Genomic DNA, 24,726 nt, shown 5'->3' with positions numbered 1-24,726 from the left:
CTTTTAAAACATATTGTGAATTGATCAGCATTATGAAGCAGGGGTTACATGAAATGTTTTAGAATGGTGTTAGTTTTACCCTGGGACCGATTATTTCTGTATTTCTACATCCCTTTAAGTGGGACATGGGGCCATGTACGCAGAGTCAGATCAATACATAATTCATGCTGCTTTAATGGCTGTTATGATAAGGTTCATTAAATGTATGACTGCAAAACAATCACGGACGCTTAAAGTGGGATGATGCTTTATTTATAATTAAAAGTCAAATCAAGTGTTCAGCGTCGCAGACTTTGAGTCATTTCATCAGTTTTGCTGTCAGCTCCAAGTGGCCCTAAAGAACATGCTGACATTCATTGTATTGCTGTGCATGCGGCGCTTAATTATGTATCACACACATCATGGAAATGCATTTACATACAGTACTTTGTGATTGGTTGCAAACACACGGTTAATAATGTATACCTGTCAACAAAACAGTAAAGCTGTCATGTTACACTGTGGTGGATGTTTTATATGAAATATTGATGCATGCTTTCCTCTGGTACTTTTTAGTGCAATTTAATTGCCACTGGAAGCAAAAGAGAAAGACGAAAAACATAAAGCCCATTTATTTTTAGAGCACAATTCATACACAAGGCGATTCAAAGTGCTTTTCAAATTACGAGAAGGCAAATAAAATCATTCCATAAAACATGAAAGTCATCATTAATTGAATAAATAAAAAATGAAGAATGCAGAAAAAAATTAATTCAATTGGTCATATGCGCAGCCAAGTAGAACTGTTTTCAGCCTGAATTTGAACTTTGTCAAAGTCAAGGCCTGTCTCACATCTTCTGGGAGACCCTTCCAGATTTGAGTAACATAAAACCGAAACAAAGCCTCACCCATGCTTAGTCCTGACTCTAGGAGACCACTCCCTGAGATTCTTAGAGTCCAACATGCTAGGTTGATCCTATTGCGGTAGCGAATATCAAAAACCGGTAGATAGCGGTACCTTCACTCCTGCTCTCTGCAGGTTGTTTCTGATGTCCCTACCAGTTGTTTTAGGGTCTTTCTTTACAGTTCTCACAATTATTTTGCCATCAACTTCTGATGTTTTCCTTGGTGTACCTGTTCTATGTCTGTTACATAGTACACCAGTGGTTTATATCCTTCTTTGGAACATTGCAAATGGTAGTGTCTATGACCAATGTTTGAGCAATGGTTCTGATTAATTTCCATCTTCTCTCAGATTCACAGTTGCTGTTTTTTTACCCATAGACAGCTGTCTGGTTTTCATGTTGTTTTCACCTCTAACTGCGTGTATGTGCATCTGCCACTGACATGTATGTGAATACCAACAGCCGCGAATGGCAGCATTTTATTTGTGGCGAACAAACATTTCCGACAATTCTTATGCAGTTTAATTTGTAAGTGTGAAAAACCGACATTTTTTTTGTACAACCTGTTATTTTAAACCACTTTTGGTAACATATCCTATCTGGTGGTAGTTTTCTTATATTTTTGGGCTTCAAAAATATGTAATTTGGAGGGAGTTGCAAACAGTCCCATTAAAGACACACCAGAAATGTAGGTCAAGCTATGCTCATAATTTAAATATATCATAAAAACTGACCAAACATGAACAATGGCAGATTGATATTGCATGGTTTTGACCCAAATTTACGACAGTATTTTTCCTGGGAAAATATTATGTGTTGTGTTATAGTGAGGCTGTTGAGAATTTTGAATGCTTTTCTTCATATCACTCACATACAGTGATTTATTGTTTTTGCCGAAAACGGGACTTGACAGTCGTCTTACATGCAGGTCAATACATTATGTTGCCTGAGAGCACCTTTGACCTTCAGGCGCAATCAAATGATCCTGAACAACAGTCATGTCATGTGGGAACACGATCATGTGACCACAAGGCAGGCCCTGGTTCCTCATTAAGCTCAAACAGACTCAGCTGCTTTAGGTCAAGTCACCAGGTGTCACAGAATGTAGAAATATCAGCCTTAATAAGGCTTAAGTGAACCGTGGGGATGCACGTGTGACAGAAATAACGTGACATCATGCAAAAAAGTGCATTATGTCGCTGTAAAAGCCGGTGTGATCATATTTGCCCATGTGCTGACAACATCTACATTGAGGCGCCTGACTGAAAATGCTTCCAAGTTTTAAGAGGAGGAAAGGAAAGTCTTACCAACACAAAATGCTTTGATGTCATGTAGCTCTTCAAGTGCAGGAGCATGGTGTTCCTGGAACAAGGACACACCATCTATCAGTCCACTTATTCTCAGCTTTTACAGACATTTGCTGCCCACGCATGCTGCACATAAATGCACATAAGCCTTCGGCGCCATCATGCACACAAACACACAAACCCGATCGGTAGTATTTCATAGTACAGTAGTCCCTTGCCACTTTCGCTTGAATTTTACTTTGCACCAAAATATATTTATAAATCATACTGGTTTTGTCACGCTGGGCATTACTTCTGGCGTGACAGTTTGTTGGTTTCTGTTTTCTCCTGGGTTCTGGTTTCCATGCTCTTATTTTGTTATACTTGCTGTGCTATTCTGTTCTGTTCCCTGTCGCCTTTACATTCTTGATTACGTGCACCTGCCGCTAATATTAGTTGCCTGTTATTTATTTCAGCCCTTCATGTCCTTCATGTTTTTGACACGTGCCATCTGCTAGTTCCCTTTTTCTGCTCATCTGCTTACTATTAAAGATTTTTACCTGCACTTGGAAACCTGTCTCTGCATCCCAGGGTCGTCACCAACTCAACACGATGCCCCGCCGTAATAGTTGTGTGGTTGAACATGGCCTTATATGGTAAAAAAAAAAAAATGCATATTTAAACAAGTGGTAAGCATTTCGCCTAAATTAAGCATTTTCAGGCATAAAAATGTCTAAATGAACTCATTGCATTCAAAAGACACATTCAATGATGTTAACAATATGTAGTATTCTACTTTGGTCACTAGGTGTCAGTGGTGTTACTGTAATATTCGATGAGACACACGAGGATCAGACTTGATCACCAGAACAAGGAACAGGTTTGAATGATTTCACAACAGGCACAACAATCCCTAATAAAAATCCCTCACAAAAACACAGGCTACTGTTGCGGGCATAACCTGTGCCAAGCCGAAACCCAACTCTGAAACCCAGATGCGACTTCCTGTCCACCCCCACCCCTAGCACCGGAACACATTTACAGCAACACACATGAGCACAAGTCTTTTTTATGTCTTAAATGGCTTATTTACTCTTATTATGTCTACTATATTGGGTAATACGTATGTAAAGGTGAGTATTGGGGTGTCATGTCACATCTAGAGGGCTCTAATAGTGTTAAAACCTGTATTTAGAAGGTTGTAAACAGTTCCTCTATGCTATAACAATTAAAATATTTGATTTATAAATCAGGAATTGTATTTCGTGGAAAATTGGCCTGTGTGGTTTGCTATGATGCATATGCATTAATTACGCAAAAAAATGAACATAATTAATTAAATAAATTAGTTCCCACCATTAACACTATTAAATTATATAAAGATTCATAATACAAAAATAAGTATATAATAATAAATAAGTACGTACTCACATACATCAGCGTTGACTTTGGAAAACATTTTTGCCTCTTTTGATATGTTGCGGACCAAACCACCGACTGTATTTGTTTGTATTGTTTGTATTTGTTTCATATTGATCTGGTCTGTCTAGGGATCCAAACAACAAGCTTTTGATTAATCGGCAAAGAAAATAATCGTTGGTTGAAGCCCTAAAACCAACGGTTAATGGCCACACATTATTGGTTGTTAACTCCAAAGTGAGGTGCTGAAACCAAAGCCAACAAAAACAATTTCACTGAATGAATCAACGAATAACCGTTCGAATTTCCCTCGAAGTGGCTTTTGCTTCATTGGTTTTATATAGAACTCAAACACATTAGTTATACAATTTACATACAAGTTACTCTGATGAAAAATTGAACATTGGGCCACCGGAGTGCCATCGAAAATGGGGGAGACATAAATGGCTTTTAATTAAAGTAAACAAACAGAGGCCACAGGCTGAGAGTAAAAGTTTTCTTTACATTAAATATTCAACAGTACAGCTGTGAGCTAACCTGTTAATGTGATACAGGAGTATCTAAATATTGATGGGTACTTTATGAGTCTTAAAAAAAAAAAACACTACCATTATTTAACATATGAGGATGTTTAGCCCTCAAGCCTTCTACATTCTCTTGAATGAACACCAAGTGGGGAAAAGGCAGTCATTAACAAATTCATACAATATTAACATACAGTAAGTGATTTTAGCTCAGTGTCTGATTGCAGAGTGGATGTTTTGTATATTCTAGCGCTGTTTACGCTAATCACAGAATATTAGTGTGTTTATGTGTCTGTCATGGCAGCTGCTGCTATCATTGCTCTTGTACCTGTATATATCTCTCCTACACAAGAAGCATGATTTATTATTACACCCTTGTTTTCATGTAGCCAGTCATTTTATTAAAGACACTTTAATAAAACCAATTTCAATGACGTGGATATAAAAGAGGTGTGTGTGTCCATCAGAGTAACATGATGAACGTGTCGGTTGAATTAAGGATTAAAGGCCTGATCTAAGAAAGTGGACATTTTTAGAAGCTGATGCATTTTAGCTCGCAATCCGTGTTTCTGTTACTTAAGATTAGAGCTGAGTCATGGTTACAGCTTGTGGAGAGTTTCAAAAGGGATGGATGTCAAGTGGTCGAGGAGGTAAGAAAGAGTGAGATCGCCAATCTGTCCGAACACCCACGCACCCTTTTCGTTCTCACCCACCCTCCTGAAGGTTGAGTAAAGAGACCGTCTTTCTTCATTGCTTAACAGAAAGAAACGCAATGCAACACCTCCCTGATGCAGTGAAAAGTCACATGGCTACATGTAATATGTGTTCGTGTACGCAAACTCTTATACTCCTGAAATTTGTCAACATATGCACCACTACTCTGTAGCCTGTGCTATTAAGTTTCTGAAAATACATAACATAGCGACACTGTTATCTTACAGTATAGTTAGATAAGTCAAACTATCCTATAGATTTTGACCCCATAAGTCGAACTGACTTAAAATTTCTCACATACTTCATTGTAACTTTAGGGTGTTTGGTTTAATCACCACAGAAATTGGTACACATACTGGTATTTAGGGGACTGACACAAGTGTGTATCATTTGAGCAAGATTGGTTGAAACATATTGGCCGCCATCAAGCAAAATGTCTCTGCGGGGACACCGGCAGGATGAAACTAACTGCCCATAAGTCATTGACCATTTGTCTAACGATAATAAAATTTGTGGATTGTGTAAAACTTGTGTATGCTCGCAGGTTTTCCACAGCATTCTGACCACAATCCACAGGGGGCGCCACTAATGCCATTGACAGTGGCTTGTCCTCATATGGCATAGGTCAGGGGTGTCCAAAGTGTGGCCTGAGGTTTTTTTTTTGTTTTTTTTTAATTGGCCTGCGGCACATTCTAAAAATAGAATTTAACACGAAAACTAAAAAAAAAAAAAAAAACACACAACAACAAAAAATTTGTAGTCATTTTACAAGAATAAAGTTAAATATTAAAACAGAAAAGTGATAATTTCATGCGAAAATGTCATCATTTTAGGAGAATAACTTTTATGAAAACTAACTTGAAATATTAAAGAATTTTATGATGTTAATGTTATGAGAAACAAACAAAACAAAAGTTGTAATATTTAAAACATTACCGTAACCACTACTTTTTTCCCCAACCTTTGAACCTTGCTCCTTGTACAGTGATGCAGCTCATTTATGGCTAAAAACTACATTTCCCATGATGCTTATAGTGCAGCTTCAGGAAGTAGTGACATGAACAAGTGCAGTGGAAGCTAAGATCAAGTTTTGAAGTCTTACGCAGCGATCTCTGACACAGCTTACGTTTGATCAAGTGTAAAATTACTACAGCTTCGGTTTGGACTGCTCAGACGGCCAACCGTCTACAGTCACCAACGGGTTTCGAAAGGCTGGACGACATCGTGCTGGAGAGGGTAGCTCAAGCTAAATTTGCCTGGAGACGAAAGTGCAACAAGAGCAACAACTAAAGAGAGGGAGAGAGACTGACAAAGTGTGTGATGAAGGAATTATGAGGGTGTTCAATTGTGATGCTGAAGAAGATGAATTTTTGTGGTTTTAGTTCCCAGGAGGAGAACGGCGATGAATGACTTTTCTGGTAGGCAACTGTTTAACCAGCTGTATAACACGCACTGTTCGGCACCCAAATTGAGTGGGTGTGGCTTATAGCAACACTTAATGTAATGGGAATAAAGTAATAATATTACAATGGGAAAAAAGAGCAAAGACAAAATTTCATAATAATAATAGGCTTTTTCACCTATATCCAAAGCTGAGATGCAATTTTTTTAAATTGAAATATACAGTATATATATATATATGGCAAACTGGCCCTTGCATTCTTTCATTTGCCAGTACGTGGCCCTCAGTGGAAAACGTTGAGACACTCCTGGCAAAGGTTGTTTTTTAAACAAACACATATTATATATATTATATTGTGTATTATATTGCTATGCATCAGCTCTGTCTGCATCTTCTTGATATATGTGAACTGTGTGTGCGTGTGTGTGTTTGAGAATACAATGCCCACCAGTCTGTGGGCCCTCCACATGTGCATTTGCTCTTTGGAACAGAAGCGGCGTTATCCATCCATCAGGCCTGCAGCATCAATGTCTTTGCCTCACCTAGAGTCAACACAAGATCAACAACTATAAGTGTATAATTAATGCAACAAAATCACACTTCCATTAATACACATCATCATGTTATTTTAACACGTTCATTTGGTCCCCATTTTCTTTACTGTTATAATGACACAGCTAAGGACTTGCGTATTGACTCTTGAACAAAGGGTGTGAAAAAAGGCAAGCAATAAGAGAAGGGTTAAATGAAAGAGACGCGTGATGGAAGAAACTCTACAACAAATTGGAAAAGGAGGAGGAAAAAGTCAATTACTGTACCATGTAGCGAAGATGACTCTTTTATTGCCGATGCAAAGTTTGCTTGCCTCTATCTTAATTTCCCTTGAGATGTGAGAGTTTCCAATAGTTGAAGGAAATTTGTGCATATTTACCTTTTGCCCAAAAAACAATAGTATTACTCGAACAATATGTTTATTATTGTGTTTGATTGCAGTAGTGTAGAACTGCAGCGTGTCATGTTGACAGTTCATATTTTAATTAGCTTGCATGAGAGATGCAAAATATTAGAATATTATGCTTCAGTGTGATTCAGTGTAGATCCACGACTCCAAACTACAACCACAACAGTAAACAAAATGACAAATTGAGCATTTTTATATTTGTCAGGGCAGACTTGGAATCCCCAAACTCCCTTTTGACTGTCCAATTAAGCCATGTGATACCAATATCAACACTGGCATAGTTTCATGTTGTCGACAGGTGTACACGTCTTTGCGTCTCATAATGTCCATTTAATGTGTGGTGAGGTTGCAATTTTCCCCATCCATATGGCCCGTGGCAAGCACGTAATGAATGTGCACTGTAACGTCGGATGCCCATACCTAGGGACCTAATTTATCAACTAAAGGCCAACAGTGTCAAAGCCATTTCCTTGTGAGATGCAGCCACACAGCAAATGACTCAATGAGGCCGTAATGTGCAAGGTGTCGCTGAATAAATTTGTATTCCCTCCACCGTCTATACGTGCAGGGGAGCTAAGGTCAAATAAATGTGACAAGCAAAGCGCAGGCTCGCGGAGGAGGATAATGTAAGGTGGCAGAATTCCTATTACTGGGAAATACTTCTATTATCTTCATTTTAAATGGTCGGAATATTTCATGGTGTTGTATGGGAGCAATCTCGATATGTGACAAAAGGTACGTGAGTGCGTCCAAATGTGTCTGGAGATGTGCGATTCTTCAGAGTGTGACAGTTATTTTCATTTTACTACGCGGATTATTATAAATGGTCAATTTGAGGTGAGTCACTTCAATTATAAGAGCTCGAGCTTTCATTTTCTTTTGATTAAAAATCTTAGTTAACCTAGACACAACTGCCTTAATTATGAGTAATATTCTAAAGTTGCATTATTATTATTATCATCTTATATATATATATATATATATATATATATATATATATATATATATATATATATATATATATATATATATATATATATGTATATATTAGTGCGGTCAAATGATTACAATTTTTAATCAGATTAATCATGGGTTTCAAATGAATCAACATCTGAAATATACCCATTTTTACTGTATTACTGTAGAGATAAATGGATTATATATATTTGCATGTATTAACAGCGCCAAATGAACTGAAAATTGAAATCAAGCTAAAAGATACCATAAGTCTTAAGTGGTTGGCGAGAGGACAAAAAAACAGATGTTGATAAAAACTTTAACACAAAAATCGTTCTCCAACGGAGCAAGAAAAACATAGAAATCAATACCAAGTACAACTGAAATAGTTGGGCAAAGCCACACTAAAACGAGGGGAAAAAAAAGCGCTGCTGAAAACACTGAGCAGGTTAAAAAATACTAAAGTAATGCAGGTAAGAAAAGGTGCAGCTGGAAAAGCCAAGCAGGACACATACTCACAGAATGCTAGTAGAGCAAATAACCAGAAAGTCACCACACATGAGACGGCACAACACAAGGTAGTAGTTGAGCAGGAAGCAGTGAAGTCCAAGGAAACAATCGGGCAACAAGTGAGTCTTGAATGGCTTATGATGACTAATTGTTGAGTGCACAGGTGGCTCCGCCCGGCACAACCAACAGTGCATTGCAAAAGACAACAGACAGGTGGCAGCAGAGTAGCTAAAGCGGAACATGACACTATTATTGTTATTGATTATTGTTCTCTATTATTAAGAGTTGTAGTAGCAGTAGTATTTACTTTTTTTGTTTTCATATGCAGTACAATACCGCAAATGATACTGCAATTTCATTGTGTATTTAAAATGTGATTAAATGCAATGTATTGTGGTTTGATGTACAGTATTTTATTTGCATATACAGTATATTAGGTATGCTCCGATCAGGTTTTTATGCTGCCAATACCGATACCGATCATCCATGAGTGAAATCGTCCGATACTGATACCAGTCGCATAGATTAATGGTAAATTTTTAAATGTATTATTGCCTATTTTTGGGGTTGCCAACCTTTTTTCTTGTGAGGGCTACTTTTACAAAATGAAAATGACCAAGAGCTACTCATTTGTGCCACCCCGGTGAGACATTTTCTGTGGCATGACTTGCAGCGTGCAAAATTATGTCACTCTCGCAACGACATACAGTACAGGCTGGATGCTGCAATGGGGGGGCGGAACTGATCGGCGAAGGTGATCTGAGTTAAAAAGCAAATATCGTCACCGATATTGTGCTTTTTCCACAAAAATCGACTGCTGCAGATGAACCGAAGATTCATTCACAAGGTAGCAAGCAAGCAAGCAAGCACGCAAGCGATGACACAGGAAACACGGCAGGAAGATGATTGGCAATGGTCTACAGCCAACCAGGACGCAGAAAACAATGGGTGGTGCAGACAGACAAGAGAGGGAAGAGAGAGACACTCAATTTCTCACAATGCAATTCTTCTTAAAGGGCCCGGCTCGGCCTGTAACAGCGTTCATACGCTGTAATAAAAAAAAAATGAAGCACTAAAAAAAAAAAATCTGCGAATCCGCGAAAGGTGAACTGCGATAGAGCAAGGGAGCACTGTACATATACATACATATTTTTACATACATATATATTCAAATATTTTTGTAATTAATGATTGGCTTTGTTATTTATGTACAGCACATAAACATTTGTTTTGAATTGGAGATATATATATAAAAAAAGACAATTACTGAATGTCTTAGTGGTAAAAATAGTAGCAGTTGTAGTAGTATTGGCTTTGTTTTTCTTCATGTAAAGGTCACATACAATCATTTGAATTGGTGCTTTAAAAATACAATTTACTCAAACAAAACTTGAAAATGAATGGGTTTTTTTATTAGTAACCGACGTATTACCATTTGGAAAACTGTTCCTTTTGTACAAAGCACAACCACAATTGGGGTTAGGGACTCTTGAATTGTTCTGTGTGAAAATAAGAAGTCTGTTGATGTTACAGGGAAGTCTAACAGTAGCTAATGTCTCTTTGCCAGTATTGGTGACCTTCAGGCCGCACGGTGGTCTAGTGGTTAGCATGTTGGCCACACAGCCACAGTCTGGAGATCGGGAAGACCTGGGTTCTATTCTCCCTTGGGAGAATCAAACTCTCCCTGTGTGGAGTTTGCCTGTTCTCCCCGTGTGTGGGTTTTCTCCGGTTACTCCGGTTTCCACCCATATTCCAAAAACATGCATGTTCGGTTAATTGGCGACTCTAAATTGTCCATAGGTGTGAGTGTGAATGGTTGTTTGTCTATATGTGCCCTGCGATTGGCTGGCGACCAGTCCAGGGTGTACCCCGCCTGTAGCCCGAAGTCAGCTGATAGGCTCCAGCATACCCCGCGACCTTGATGAGGAGAAGTGGCATAGAAAAGAGGTTCCGAGGTCATAGGTCTAATAAATAGCCGTTTACGGTGGCCTCTCCACATCTTTAATTCAATGTTTGGTTGTTGAGCATGTATGAGAGGAATAAAGCTATTGCTTTGGTTGCTATCTCATTCAAGACAGATGAAGTAGCTGGGGTTAAAGGTCACAGCTGCAGTCAGCACTGATTGTGCTCACTGCTAATTAGTGATCACTGCATGGAGACTGGCTAATATGTCTTCCAATTTCGAGTTTAGCATGCAGGATGAGGGTGAAATGAGCGTCATTTGGACACCCCGTAGCACAATGTAACAATGTAGCAGGAGGCAGGTGGATGTTGTGAACTCAACTCTTCATCGGAACCATCGGGGCCACCTGTAAAACATTACAGGCGCATGAAAAAAAGCAGCTGCTGAATGCACGTGCAGACAGTTGCAAATGCCACAGGGCTCTAATGGCTTGGCAAGCATTATCATTTCACAGCTCACTGTCTGATGCCCTCATCCGGTAGCAGAGAAGAAGAAATGACTTTATTAATCCTTAAGAGGTTTGTGACTACTTCACATACTAGGAAAATATACAGTGTACCTATAAATGCACAAACTGTGTGCAGAGAAGTATAAATAGTGGAAATAGAAATAATCCATTCAAAACCTTTATTAACTGCACAGGTCATAATGTAAAAATAAGTTAACCAATGGTAGAAGTAAGTGTTACGTGCTATGTCGGTCTGGACCCCAGATGCAGAGGTGTGCGACCAAAGCAGGTATAGTTTCTTTAGTGTGAGTTACGGTTAGCATGTTGAGCATGCTGGCCACACAATCAGGAGATCGGGAAGATCTGGGATCGAATCTGCATTGGGCATCTCTGTACGGAGTTTGCATGTTCTCCCCGTACATGCGTGGGTTTTCTCCGGGTACTCTGAGACCCGGAATCTGAGACCATGTGAATTCTGACATATAGTCTTCCTCTTTTTGCTCTTTTTCGGAAGAGGTATTGTTTTTTAAAAAAAGTGAAATAAAAAGAAAAGTATACTGAGAAAACAGAGAAAACCCATTGATGCTCGCTTACCTGAAGTGTTGCACACAAAAGGCACACAAGTTTTTGGTGAAAGTTAAAGTCTTCATTCGACTTCAGAGGTTCCGATGTATATATCATCTTGAAAAGAGCATGACAGCATGAAGATTTGCGAGAATCAGGACTGAATTGTCTTCCTATCACCACTAGAAGTCTGAATGCTCCACACGGTCGGAGGCTTTTTCTCATTTACCTGACAGTCGGATGGAAGTTACGAGAGGCTTAGTAGCAAAGTAGCGAAGAAAAAGCTTGCTACAATTACAGCCTGATTAACGAAGATCCGGTGAAGTGAAATGAACAGGAAATTAAGGCATGCAGAGGCAGAATCCGGGTCTTACTCGTCCTGACAAAGTACTGTGACCCACACCTGAATCCTTCCTAACATGTCAATTCCTGTTGTAATCACAGCAGGAGGAACATTTTGGAGGTACAGCATGTATGCATGTGTACCTTGTGTACCAAAGCCCTCAGCAATATACTTGTAAGCACTACAATGGCAAGACAACCTTTAATCTTTGAGGTGGCATGGCTTAGGTGGTTGTCTCCCAACCTGAAGGTTGCCGGTTCGATCTTCAGTCCTCCCGGGACCATGTCAAAGTATCCTTGGGGAAGATACTGAAGCCCCAGTTGCTCCTGATGATGCATATCACGCTAGCCACTGCTCACAAGGGTGGTCTCACTGCTGGTCTTTTTGTCTTTCACTTTTTTACGACATCCGTTGTCTACACACAAATTGCATTTTAAGTCACGGAAATCTGACTTTTTCGACGATGTGGGTTTAGTCAATTGCAGCTATGCTGACGTAAGTAATTTAAATGTACAGCAATCTAAAGTATATCCAAGTTTAGGTTCTATAGTATTGTCCCTTTCGTAGATGTAATAAAATGGTTGCTGAAATGTGAGGGTTGTACTCCCTTTTGTGATGTACTGTCACCTTATAAGAACAGCAGAGACTGACAAGGAGGAAAGCATCCCAAAGATGAGCTTGTCCAGCAGTGCACCCTAACGTCATGAATCCGATTAATAGTGCGATGTGATAGCTAATGATATTTCCGCCCCTAGTGGGAGTGTGGATCATTGAGATAAGAGTGTGGGCTAAATGTGGAGCGACAAGCAAATGTGAACGGGCTCTTATCTAATCAACCAGTGAGGCAGAAGATCTGTTATGTGCATCAGAGTGAAATACACCGCATACATCTTACCACTTGAAATGCTCAATAAACAACCATCCATAAATCAAATATTTCTGGAGAAAATATTTCAATTGTCACTCCTAGCTCAAATAAAAAAAAAATCACCACGTTTAAACTGGAGAGATTCTGGTGAAGTTAGGTCATAATATATATATACAGAAAATATTTAACACTTAAAAAAGCTTCAGGGGGAGAAATTCATCAGGTTTTAAAGCCTCTGGGAAAGTTGTGGCTCTTAAACATCAGGTGGATGAGCATTTCACATGCAAAGTGAATATGGTTGACACGCCAACAAAAATTGCTACATTTCTTTACATGCATTTCCTCCTAAGATGATGCACAGGGATGCGTTAGTGGGAAAAGAGCACCTCTGATGTACAAATTCCAACTAGATTGCAGCTGCGGCCTTGAAGAGACGAGGAGGAGGAACGCGCATATAAAATCAGAGAGCTCAGATTGGAGGTGCTGTCCTTGGAGCCATGCTGACTCACTACCTCCACTTATTGCACAACATGATGACAATTTAGCAGGTAGCTGTAGAGAAAGTAAAAGTACTATTGTTAAGATTGAATTGACTGTGTTCCTCCAGCAACATGAGCATCACTACACTCATGTACTGCACAAAGAAATAATATATTTGAATCTAATATATTTGGACACAAAAACATATTTGGGAGTTTGAGAGTACTGTATAATAATAATATTATTAAATCTATCTATCTGATAATAATACATTTATTTGTATTGCACTTTACATTTCCAAGAAATCTCAAGAAATTTCAAAAATATAACTACAGAAAAATGCTGATGTTGAAAAGTTCTGAGTTTTCAAATAAAGGGTTAAGCAAAACTGTTTTCTTTTATTAATATGTAAAAAAAAAAAAAATTACAGTCTCCATGCACTTGTAATACAAAAAATGAAAATGCAATGTGCACATTTGTCTCAAGTTAATTCATGCTAGCAGAAAATGAAATGCAAATTCTAGCCATTTTTCAACTGGTCTTAAGATTTTGATCAGGAGTGTATATACTGTACTGTATATCTTTTGCATGCTTGTCGTGGGACAGTAGCCCAATTTTGGTGTACACTGTGCAATGACAATAAAGGTTCTAAGCTAATTTTTGTAATAATCCTGTTTTTTTCATCATTTATAAGTAAGTATTTAATAATGCTAAGTAAGGTTTTGGATTTTGATGAGTTCCCAATGAAGATTGATGCCGTGTGTATGTGCTGTGTAATACCATTCAGGCATCAGACAGGCAAGAAAAGAACATTAAAGAGTTTAAGGCTGTGAAAGGCTGCAAACTTCCAGTGGAAACATGAAGTAATGCAGATATGGAGCACCACAGCACCCAAAACAAAAAGTCATTTTCACAGCGAGATATTCTCAAAATTGTGCTGAAATTAACATGTAATGCATACCACAGTGCATAGCTTCCGAGTGCAAGGCTGACAGCCTACTCATCTTCTTTATCAGCCGCTATAAAATGTTCATTTCATTGTCATTGGTTTCCTTTCATGCACCATATAACTCAAACTCTCTCCTGGCTTTGGTCTCCAGACAAGCACTTTATCTTGGCTTTGGCCAGCCTAAACATGCTGTCACGTCAAGGCAAGACTGGTCGATCTGGAGCAAGGATTTACTGGTTGAATAAAATATAACAAGCTGTATGCTTCATCAGCAATGATACAGCGTCATCACGGGATATAAATAAAAGGACACACATACACTGATGTGAAGGAGCTTCCAACACGAAAGGCTGTAAATGATCTGGTAGAGAGATGCAAGGCTTTTATTTTATACCCAGTAGGGGGTTTACTGAAATAATAGGAGGCAAACCTTTGATTTTGTTCATTAAAACTAAAGTTGTGTTTTATTTGAGACTATTAAGCCATCGGTTTTTATGGACAATGCATGACTAAACTGATGACCAACAGGATCAGTATTGATACATTTTAGACACGTTTCTCTCAAAGCAAGACTTCAGTGAAGATCACCGGCGCCACCCCCTGGACATTAAGGAAAGTTGCACACAAAACGACTGCTGAATTCAGTAGACCTATGGTCCTCAACCATTTTTGACCCACAGACCGGCTTGTGTTCCCACAAATCTCCCGCTGACCGGAGGAGGGGGTTTCGTACGTTATAGCGATCTAATTTAGCTCATTTATTATGTATTGTGTAAAACTAAGACATAAATAACATCAAATTAAAAGCACAAAATGAATGCCGACCCACCATCCACCAGTTCAAGTTCCAGCCAAGTTTTTCCAGAGAGATGATTACGGTGTGGTTTGACGTGTGTGGTAAAAGGCAGTGCGCTAGCATGAATTAACTTGAGACAAATGTGCACATTAGCACTCAATAAGCCATCAAAACTTACCTTTATTCATTCCCACATAGTATCAGCATTTGAGACCAAATATGAGGTGAAAGAAAAATGGTAAAAACACAGTAGTAGTCTATCTGTGCAGCATGAGATAAAGTTAGCACACGCACAATGGACATGCGTCAAGGTAGACGGATGTAACAGAGAGAATCCGGCCACTTTTCAAAATAAAACATACATGGAAATTATTTTTTCTTTCTGTGCGGCCCGGTACCAAATGACCCACGGCCCGGTACTGGGGGTTGGGGACCGCTGCAGTAGACTACTGTGCAATAAGAAAAACACAGCATTAAAATATTTGGATGTGTTGCATAAATGGGGAACCATCAGGTGGTGATGCAGTTATAGAAGGCAGAGACAGTAGAACATTCTTCATGATTTGATTATGTTATTGGTCTCACAAGTTTCTCTAACTCACTTAAAAGCGTTGAGTCATGATGCTGATGCTCTATTAGCTCAAAGCAGTTCTCTGTGTGTGTTAACTGCTGCCATGGAAACAACAGCTTTTAAATCTATTTTTAAAATGACCATTTACTTTGAGTCACTACTTCACCTTTCATGACTATGGTCGTGAAAGTTTCGTCCCTTAAAGGCTGATGGAAAACCTGGTAAAGGGGTGACAAACAGACGAGGCTCTGCTTAACTTGCCCCTTTGTTGACGGGCACCTGCCAAATTAAACAAGGGTGTGCTGCAACAGTTATGGCGTAGCGTGCATAGTATCACTTGACTGTTACAGTGGCCGACTTCTGGCATGGATGAATGGATGACAAAAATGTTGACATAGGAGTGAGCTTAAAAATTCATGAAAAAGTGACATTTGAATGGTTACATATATGAATACATATTTTATGGCTAGCAAAGCAATCTACCGGTTAGCATGCCTGCCCCACACTGGAGATGTAGGTTCACACTCTGCATAGGATTAATTGGTGAAAAAACGCTATACAGTAATACCTCCTTTATCATGGTTAATTGGTTCCAGATCCAAAGTGGGAATTAATATTAATCAACAGAATATTTTCGTATGCCTACTTAGAGCATATGAAACCCGTTTACGACTTTCTAAATACAATTTTTACCATTATTAGTGTCACGTTCCGTGTGCTGCTCTGCTGCCCTCTACCTGTTATGTGTAGCAGCACACCACCGAATCTGCCTGAAGGAGCTCATTTGCACACCTGTGGTCAATTACCCTCCTGCCTTCTTAAGCCAGTCTGACTTGCATTCTTTGCCAGATTCGTCTGCTACATGCTCTTCTCGTTCCAGTACTCTGCTCCTGCGACTTGCTGCTCTCTGGTCCTTTTTTGCCTCCTGTGTTCATATGTACCTCAGTATTACCTGCCAGGCCTTTTTCCCGCTTGGGTTTCAGCAGCGACTTTAGTTAGTTATTTTTCCTCTCTGCTACCTTATCACAGCACTTTCAGTTCTTGTATTTCCTGCTAGTTTTCCGTGTCTTTTGTTATTAGGCCCCCCCCGACTAGGTCTAGGTTTTTGTTGTACTTTGGATTTTTGTGTTTTTGTACCTTTTTCCACTGTTTTTTTTTGTTAATAAACTTTTGTTACACGGACTGTCTCGACTCTGCTATTGAGATCCAGTACTATTGGCCAATCGTCACAATTAGAGCCCTGTAGACAGTAAATAACACCCCTATAGTCACCTTTACACTCATATTACCCAATATAGTAGCTATAATCAGAAAAAATAAGCAATTTAAGACATAAATATGTGTTTCAATAAATAGTTTTTCGGACGTGAGGACAGGAATTGACGTTGGGGATGATGATGACCATTATTATTATTGTGTTATTACATTATTTACTTCATTTAGAATATTTTTTTTTGCTTGAAAATGCTTAATTTAAGCCAAGAATACGTAACATTTCCTTTGAAATATGTATTTTTTAAAATTAATAACATAGTCAACCATGAAACAGCGATCATTTCTTAATTTTCTAAAAAATGCAATACAGTGAGTGAGTGATGTTCAAACCGTGATGGAGTGATGGACGACTGTATACATATTTAAAGACAAAACTTTGTGTTAGTATTAGTTATTAATTTCTAAATGCATTTTTTCTCTCTTCCATTGTGCATTTTTGCTCTATTTTTCCAATGTTTATTTCTGTGGGCCAATGGAAAAAGAAATGTGGAAAACCCTGCTCTAAACTGTCCATGATTGTGAATGTGAGTGTGTATGGTTGTTTGTCTATGTGTCCTGTGATTGACGGGCGACCAAACCAGGGCGTACACGGCCTCTTCAGTTAGGATAGCTCCAGCTCACCTCTGACCATAATGAGGAGCTGACTCGTTTAAACTGTCTATACTGTGGTATGCAGTAAAGGAAAAAAAACATGTTAAAAATCTGCCATTTGTGGCCACAAGCATGTAGAATTGATAGTTAAATTGAAGAAAGCCGTATGGTAAATTACACAGTGATTCAGTCATATCATGTCGAGTTTGTTTTGATTGTGCTCCATGAATTTCTTCCGAGCATCAAGTGGTCACAGTCACTGTAAATATTTTAGCAGGGACTCAAAAGAAAAGCAGTTGCAAATTTACTATATACTGGCTGTATTTATCAGCGTCTTTCCTGTTTTAAGTACCGGTTTGACATATTTCCCATTATTCCGTCTTGTCTTCCTAGGTGGTTCCGTAGTGACTTTTATGGGCGCAATCGTGTGTATATCAAACATGTGTAATAGTGCCCTCCACAGACAGACCGCTTTCACTGTACAGACAGCGTGCTTTCACTGTACACATACAGGCGGTAGCAAATACAAGCCTTCGTCTACGCCCCGCCCATTATGCAAATTTCTCGTGTATCCGGAAGTGAACAGTCCCGTGATGTCAGCTATCGCAGCATAGCATCGGAATGATCCTCATTCCATTTGCTCTTCAAAACTTACTCTTCGTCTCCTGTCAGTAAACGACGGTACTCCCCGGACGTCGGCTGATATTCCTTCAGCGGTAGGCGAACAATGTCGGACTTTATTGCCCTTCCTAAAAGCGAGTGAAAGCGCTCACATGACATGTCGGGATGCCATTCAGTTAGCAGGTCGTTGCGATACACAAGCTAGGAGGCTACATTCGGCTACATTCCACTACTCGCTTCAGGGAGTCATGTCTCGCTTTGTGCTGGAGCAGCTGTCTGACTTTGGGGATTATGCCAGCAAAAGTGTGCTGTATGAGAGTTTAAATGCGACAAACGTTCGCCTGAGCCCTGACGGACGTCACTTTCATGTCATCCTCAGCCACCCGAAGCTCAGTCTTGTGACTCTGGACAAGTATGAAAGATCTCAGCTGGTCCAGAATCCGAGGACACTGGACTTGTGTTCAACTAGAGGTGTGCCTATTGTGGATATTATATATTTGGATAATAATGACAGCAACAACAAAAGGGACTTTGTGTCTGCTGCTGTAGTTTACAAGAATGGAAGAACTGAGTTTTGGAAATTCCAGGAGTGCAAAGGCGGCTGGAGTCTCCTGCAGACATCCGACTTGTGCAACAGTCCCCGGGCCAGTGTGGTGTCTGTGTGCGCCTGCTCGAATCTTATCATCTGGTGTGAGGAGCGGCCGCCCTCGGAAAGCTCCCCTGTGCTCAGCCCTGCCAGGAGTAAATTGAGGTACTGTGTTTGCAGGCGGGACTATGAGCTGAAGGAGGGTGCTGTCATTTTGGGAGGGGTGAAAATCGCCCTCCACAACAACCCTAAGTTCACCTTGATCAGCTCAGGGGAATATGTGCGTCTCCTTCCTGCATCTCCTCTGATCAAATTCTTCCTCTCCTGGTGCCCCCGCCGGGACTCCTTCATGGTCAGCACCACATGCAAAGCCACTCCTTTAAAAACGCTTGATACGAAGGAGTCTGACTTTAGGAAGTTGATCACAGACTGCTTAGGGTATGTGTCAGCACTCGACCCACCTGAGATCTGTGACGTCTCTCCTTCAGCTTGTGGAGGTTTGCTGCTGCTTCTCAACACAGGCTGGGTGTGTCTCCTGCAGAAAGATGGGATGCTACGCCAAATACACAAGCTGGCAGAGAACTGCCCCCTTAAATATGTTGCACACACTAGCTTCTGCACATTTGAGGATACGTTGGTGCTTCTTGTGGGTCAAAATCTGCATCTGATAGACATGAAATGTGGCAGAGAGCTGGAAACTGTAATACTAAAGAGTGAGGGGGGTTTATTTGTTAAACAGGCTGATGGATCACCTTACCTGTTCTCAGAAACTGGACTTCATAAAGTGGTGCAACAAGAAATGGACAATAGAGACCTAAATATGAAGTCCACAATGGAGAACATCTGCCCTGGAGCCCTCCTGGCAGAAGCAGTGTTTGAGGAGGCCTGTAAATACTACCAGCAGAGGAGCTTGAGTAGCACTCGGCTCACAGTGGATGCTCTAAAGAAAGGAGGCAGGTTCCAGGCTCCCATCTCTTTAGCATCCATTCTCAGGGACTACCTCAGTTCGGGACCCAAGCAAAAAATATCAGAACTAATTCAGAATGGAGGATGCACAGTGGGACAAGACAAGCTAAAAGTCTCCCTGGAGCCTGAACTGAGGGCCTTGCTCGCTGTGGAGGAGCTAAAGGGGAGTTTGGTGAGGGGGAGTGTGAAAGAAGTGGAGGTTCTTTGTGAGAGTCTGATGGAGAAAGAAATAGCCCGGCTGCTATCGACCTGCGAGCTGGATCACAACGACCTGCTCTACCTCAACTCAATCTTCAGCATTTTCCCATGCCAGGCATGGAGGGCGGCCCAAGCTGCTCTCCAGTTACACTACAACGGGGAAGCCTCTCTGTCCAGCCGGGCCCCTCCAGATGTGTGGAAAAGCGTCCTCAGTCCCCCTCCGAGCTTCCCAGCCACACTCACGCTAGCAAACGGTGGCTCACAGCACAGGCACAGCCCAGCCACGGCGGATCACAATGCAAACTGTACATCCAAATCCTCCAGTGCCACTTCACCCGCCACCCTGCCCATCTTTGAGCTTCTCTGCCATTCGGTTTTACGTTTCCAGCCCTCTTGGCTACCCAGGTTCTTGGAGCTCAGCCAGCAGCAGCAAGGCTCGGCAGGGCTGGGCTTGAGCCTAGCGGCCACCACCTGGAGCGAGAACAACATGCCGCTCTACAAGCGTGCCCTGGCCGTCCTGTCCTCCGTGAGAAAAGACAGAAACCAGCACCAGGAACTAGAGGTGGAGTTGTTGATGGTCAGTGGGCGGCCTAACGCCATCCTCCAGGCGCTAAGGATCCTGATTGGGCAGCAGCAGTGGGAGCGGGTCACCCAAGTGGCCCAGAAGTTCTCCAAGCAGAGCCCGCTACTGAATAAGGAGATTTTCACCACGCTGCTGTGTGAGGTGACCCAGCACCGAGACCTGGACCCCTACCTGGACATGCTGTGGGCCCTGTGCCCTGAGGACTTCACTGTCACCACCATTCTGAACTTGGTGCTGAAAAATCTTCCACCGCCCAGCACCCCACAGTCCCCATCATCCCTTCCCATGTCCCTCACGTCCAGCCCCTCCTCATCCTCTGCTCCCTTTGCTCACCCTCAGAGCGGTCAGCTGACCATCGGGCTCCTGAAACCTCTCCTGAGGAAAGTTCTCCAGAGGGAAACCAAACCTAGCCAGCGCTACGCCGACATCCTCCAGTCCCCGTCCTTCCCCCCCCCTGCACCGCCCCGCTTGCCCATGGAACAATCCAGAACCAGCGTGGGCTCTCCTCTCCTTGCAGCCATACCCGATGCTTCTTCTACCTGCTGAGTTTTAGTAGTGTCACATGACTACTGGAACTTAAAAGTAATTACTACTGACAATGTTAGCAGTGTAAATTTTTGCCGCTAATTTTAACTTGTACATAATAACGCACTTGTGAAGTTTTATATGCATGTGGATGTTATTAGCTTGCTGCTGCCCCATATGTTATATGCAGTATTGAAAGTAGCTTCAGGCAACAATCTGACCAACATGTCCATATGAACACAAGTATTTTTTTAAATACGTCTGAAAAAAGACTTTTTCTTTATTTAGTTTTGCTTACGTCTCTAGTGATGCGATGCCCGTTTTCCTCCATTTGGCACAGTTTTTGTGCCTCTTCCTTAAATTAGTTTCTTCTGGCTGCTGATTGGCTAAAATGGGCTTATGACGAAGGGGGTACACCTTGTGCTGGGCATTCATCTAAATTCCCAGCATTTATGTAATAAATTAGTTAATTATTAACTGTTATATTAATTCATATATATATTATACTGCTTCGTGGATGCAGCTCAATTTCCAATGGCTTACGTCGTGTTTTCTTTCCACAGCAAACTACTTGAGACTGAACTACCAGCGACCTCTGCTGGTGATGGCAAATTAGTGCACCTTATTATGCCTCAGTTGCTTTAATCAATTCCGCAGTCGTCCTTCTCACGTTTCGATTTCCACAGCTTCAAGTCTATCACGGTTTTTGAAACATATTAATAAGTCAAACTGTTTTGTGGTTGAATATGGCTTATTGGTGTAGAAAACGCAATTTTAGCTTTTTTTGTGCTAAATTAAGCAGTTTCAAGCATAAAATGGCGAAGTGGGCTAAAAATGCCAGGAATTCTGAATGTAGTATTCTACATTGGTCACGAGGTGTCACCAATTGTTCGGTGAGATGATCTCACAACAGGCACAATAACATCATAATAATAACACGGACTAACATATATACTTCAGACTATTAAAAATATTACATAAAAAATATTTAATGTCATTTTCTAATTAAAATATTTTAAATATATGTATATTTGTCATATTTTGATAGTCTTTAGTATATTTTATTTTGAAATACAAATACTTTAAATTACCTTAAATGTTTTAATTCATTATTTTTTTTTTAAATAATATTCACAATAATAACACGGGCTCCTGTTGTGGCCGAAATCCAGCTAAAACTCACCTCTGAACCCCGGCGTCACTTCCTGTCCACATGTCCAGAACACATTTCCAGCTTATTTTCTGTGATTATATCTACTATATTGGTTAATAGGAATGTAAAGGTGACTATATGGGTGCTATTTCATGTCTAGTGGGCTCTAATGTTAAAAAAAAACACACTTAGCAGATTGTAAACAGGTTGTGTATGCCATAACTATGAAAGTATTCCATTTATAAATAAGGAATCCTACTTTGCAGAAATTGACTCTTCATGGTCAGGCCTGGAACCAGTTAACCACGATAAACAAGGGATTACTGCAATCAATTAATTCTGATTCCTAACAATAAGTAAGTGATTATTATGCCTATCACCAGTGACACTGCCACCCTTTGCTTTGGTCCACAGTTTTTTGCTGTTTTATCATATAATTTTTTTTTCAACCCAAACTTGGTAAAAATGTTTTATTTGTTTTTTTTTTACTGTAGTTATTTTCAACAAGTACTTGTGTTGATGTCGACATGGCTTCCTTTTAAATGACTTAAAGAACTCCATGTTCTTGTGGACATCTGTTGACGTCTATGCTGTAAAAACTACTTGCACTTTTGCTGTCACCTCAATCAGTATTTTTTTTTCTACGTTTTAATGTGCTTATTTCTTTCACTTTTTATTGGGTCCAAATTGCAGCTCGACAATCCAATTGCGTATTTGCCCTCTAACTGACCCAAGTGTCACATTTTAGGAGCCAAAGCGGATGACATCGTAGTCTCTGATGCAGTGTTTAATGAGCATAGAAAAACAGCTGACGGCCCCACTGTGAAGTTTCCAATACAGTTGCTTCAGTTTAATGATCGTCCTTTCTGCTGTTACTTCGCTTCAACGATGCTCAGTGTCGTCGTGTCTGCTAGTTGCTAAGTTGATGAACACTTTCCTTGTATTAAAGGGGTTAAATATTAATCTGCCCTGACAAAGGTTTCACAACAGTTTTGTAAAAACAAGCCACGAATGTGTATCAGTATTTATGAGTGGACGTGAATGCTATAAAAGTGTGATAAAACTTAACAGTGTGACTTTTGTGGATTCTGATTGTAGAATTGAATGTTATTGGAGCTTTAATATCAAGTTCAGCTCAGTTGCATACTGCAAGACTGTTGTCTTTGTAGATGTTGAAGCCTTCTCGCTTGTAAGAAAGAGCATTGCGCTTAAGAATGTGTGATTACTTTTACAGCCAATGGGCAAGTTCCACATAAAGATGTGAGAATCACAGCGGCGTCCAAATGTGGACCCAGGTGGTAAGCGGAGTGTCCTAAAAGGGCCGTGGCGGCGGATGCTTCATAGTCACACAGGGCCACATTATTAGGTACACTTGCACGATAATCCTTTTAAACTGGTCTCATCCTGAGACCCACGTTTTCCCATGGCCATTAAGTGGTGACCCCCTTTGGCCGATCTATTGGCGCAGCCCTATTGTATAATATACTGTGTCAAAATGTGAACAGGTGTTTAATCTAGATTAATGAAAAGGATCGACAGTATAATTGAGCAATTTATTCAACATTTTCAGCAGTCAAAAAAATCATTTAAATCATATTTACAAAAAAACATTCCTAAGCAAGACTAAAAGGTGGATATTTTTGCAGCGTGTACGCATGCATTAATTTCACACCGAAAAGAATCCTCACTGAATCAGTACCATGAATTGTGCTTTTGATTTTTCATTTTTTAAAAGCCCAAGTTCATTCTGGTTAAATATGCTGTCATTGGTAGTAGATGGCTACGAAAGAGAGGAATTGATTACAATAGTCACAACGCAGCATGCCTTTGACCTAACACACCCACTGGACACAACATTAGACACACCTGTACAACCTAATCTTATACGGCATCTGTGGGGTATTTAATTATTATTTATTATTTAACATGTGTATTTTCTAATATTGGCTTATTGTTGAGTCCAGTGAGAGCATTTGCATAAAATACAATGTCTGAAATGACGTGTGTTGCTTCTAGGTTTCTTCACTCCTCATCATTGACGTCGTCTCCTCTTGTCTCAGGGTTTTTGGATGAGGCTGATGTATCTGGTGGGGGTGTCTCCTTGGTCACGCCGAGTGCTCCAAGTGCACATAATGCTCTGAGTGGTCTAAGTCGTCCGAGTGCGCCGAGTCTTCTGACGGCGCTTTGCTCTGCGGGTGCCAATTGAGCCACTGTTGCTCTTTGATCTCTGGCTGACTTCGCTGCTGGACATAGATAGAAAAAGCTGTCAAATGTAGAGAAATTAATGAAATAAAATGGTTAATATTGTGGTTGTGGTTTGCGCTGCGTTATATTGAGAGCTGTTTCTAATATTTTGGTCACCTTACTTGGAGGGTTATTTCAAATATTCCAAACAACTCTGTTGTATTAGAACACATTCAATTTGTGTCAACTCCTTACTCAATGATATCAACGCGGCTCATTTTCCTGTAGTGCTTTGCTAGTTTCATAGTGAAAATAGTGGAGGGGATGAAGAGGATGATGCACCATCCCAGACTGAACCAGAAGGCATTCTGAAAGACAAGAGAGTGAGTACATGCAAAATAAAAT

General features: G+C 40.4%; 2 protein-coding genes and 1 long non-coding RNA gene across 11 annotated transcripts in view; 1 reads left to right on the top strand and 2 right to left on the bottom strand.

The window, feature by feature from the left end:
- Positions 1-1,616: 1,616 nt before the first annotated feature.
- LOC129194445 (uncharacterized) lies at positions 1,617-15,394 on the bottom strand. The gene is made up of 4 exons (XR_008573763.1): positions 15,247-15,394; positions 6,678-6,771; positions 2,731-2,818; positions 1,617-2,246 (listed from the first exon to the last, which is right to left on the bottom strand). It is a non-coding gene; the product is annotated as an uncharacterized LOC129194445 (long non-coding RNA).
- A 2,702-nt stretch (positions 15,395-18,096) lies between these two features.
- On the top strand, positions 18,097-23,402 carry LOC129193612 (BLOC-2 complex member HPS6). Of its 2 annotated transcripts, XM_054797937.1 has the most exons (3): positions 18,101-18,221; positions 18,506-18,597; positions 18,714-23,402. In XM_054797937.1, exons 2-3 carry the CDS (start codon positions 18,541-18,543, stop codon positions 21,003-21,005), a joined length of 2,349 nt encoding a protein of 782 aa, XP_054653912.1. In that variant the 5' UTR covers positions 18,101-18,221; positions 18,506-18,540; the 3' UTR covers positions 21,006-23,402. The 2 variants fall into 2 exon arrangements, with proteins under 2 accessions (XP_054653911.1, XP_054653912.1); XM_054797936.1 differs by having other exon boundaries at positions 18,097-23,401.
- A 289-nt stretch (positions 23,403-23,691) lies between these two features.
- Positions 23,692-24,726, bottom strand: part of LOC129193614 (prominin-2-like) — a 37,129-nt gene continuing 36,094 nt past the window's right edge. For 6 of the 8 annotated variants that reach the window (XM_054797943.1, XM_054797940.1, XM_054797938.1 and 3 more), the window contains 2 exons: positions 24,577-24,689; positions 23,692-24,400 (listed from right to left, as the gene is read on the bottom strand). In XM_054797943.1, the coding sequence (XP_054653918.1) occupies positions 24,160-24,400; positions 24,577-24,689 (354 nt within the window). In that variant the 3' untranslated portion in view covers positions 23,692-24,159. The remainder of the gene's footprint in view (positions 24,401-24,576; positions 24,690-24,726) is intronic. The other 2 variants (XM_054797945.1, XM_054797944.1) reach the window with 2 other exon arrangements.

This window comes from Dunckerocampus dactyliophorus, chromosome 14 (genome assembly GCF_027744805.1).
Source record: "Dunckerocampus dactyliophorus isolate RoL2022-P2 chromosome 14, RoL_Ddac_1.1, whole genome shotgun sequence".
Lineage (NCBI taxonomy): Eukaryota > Metazoa > Chordata > Actinopteri > Syngnathiformes > Syngnathidae > Dunckerocampus > Dunckerocampus dactyliophorus.
The sequence above is the reverse complement of the archived record's forward strand: the minus strand, read 5'-3'. Positions and strand labels throughout refer to the sequence as shown.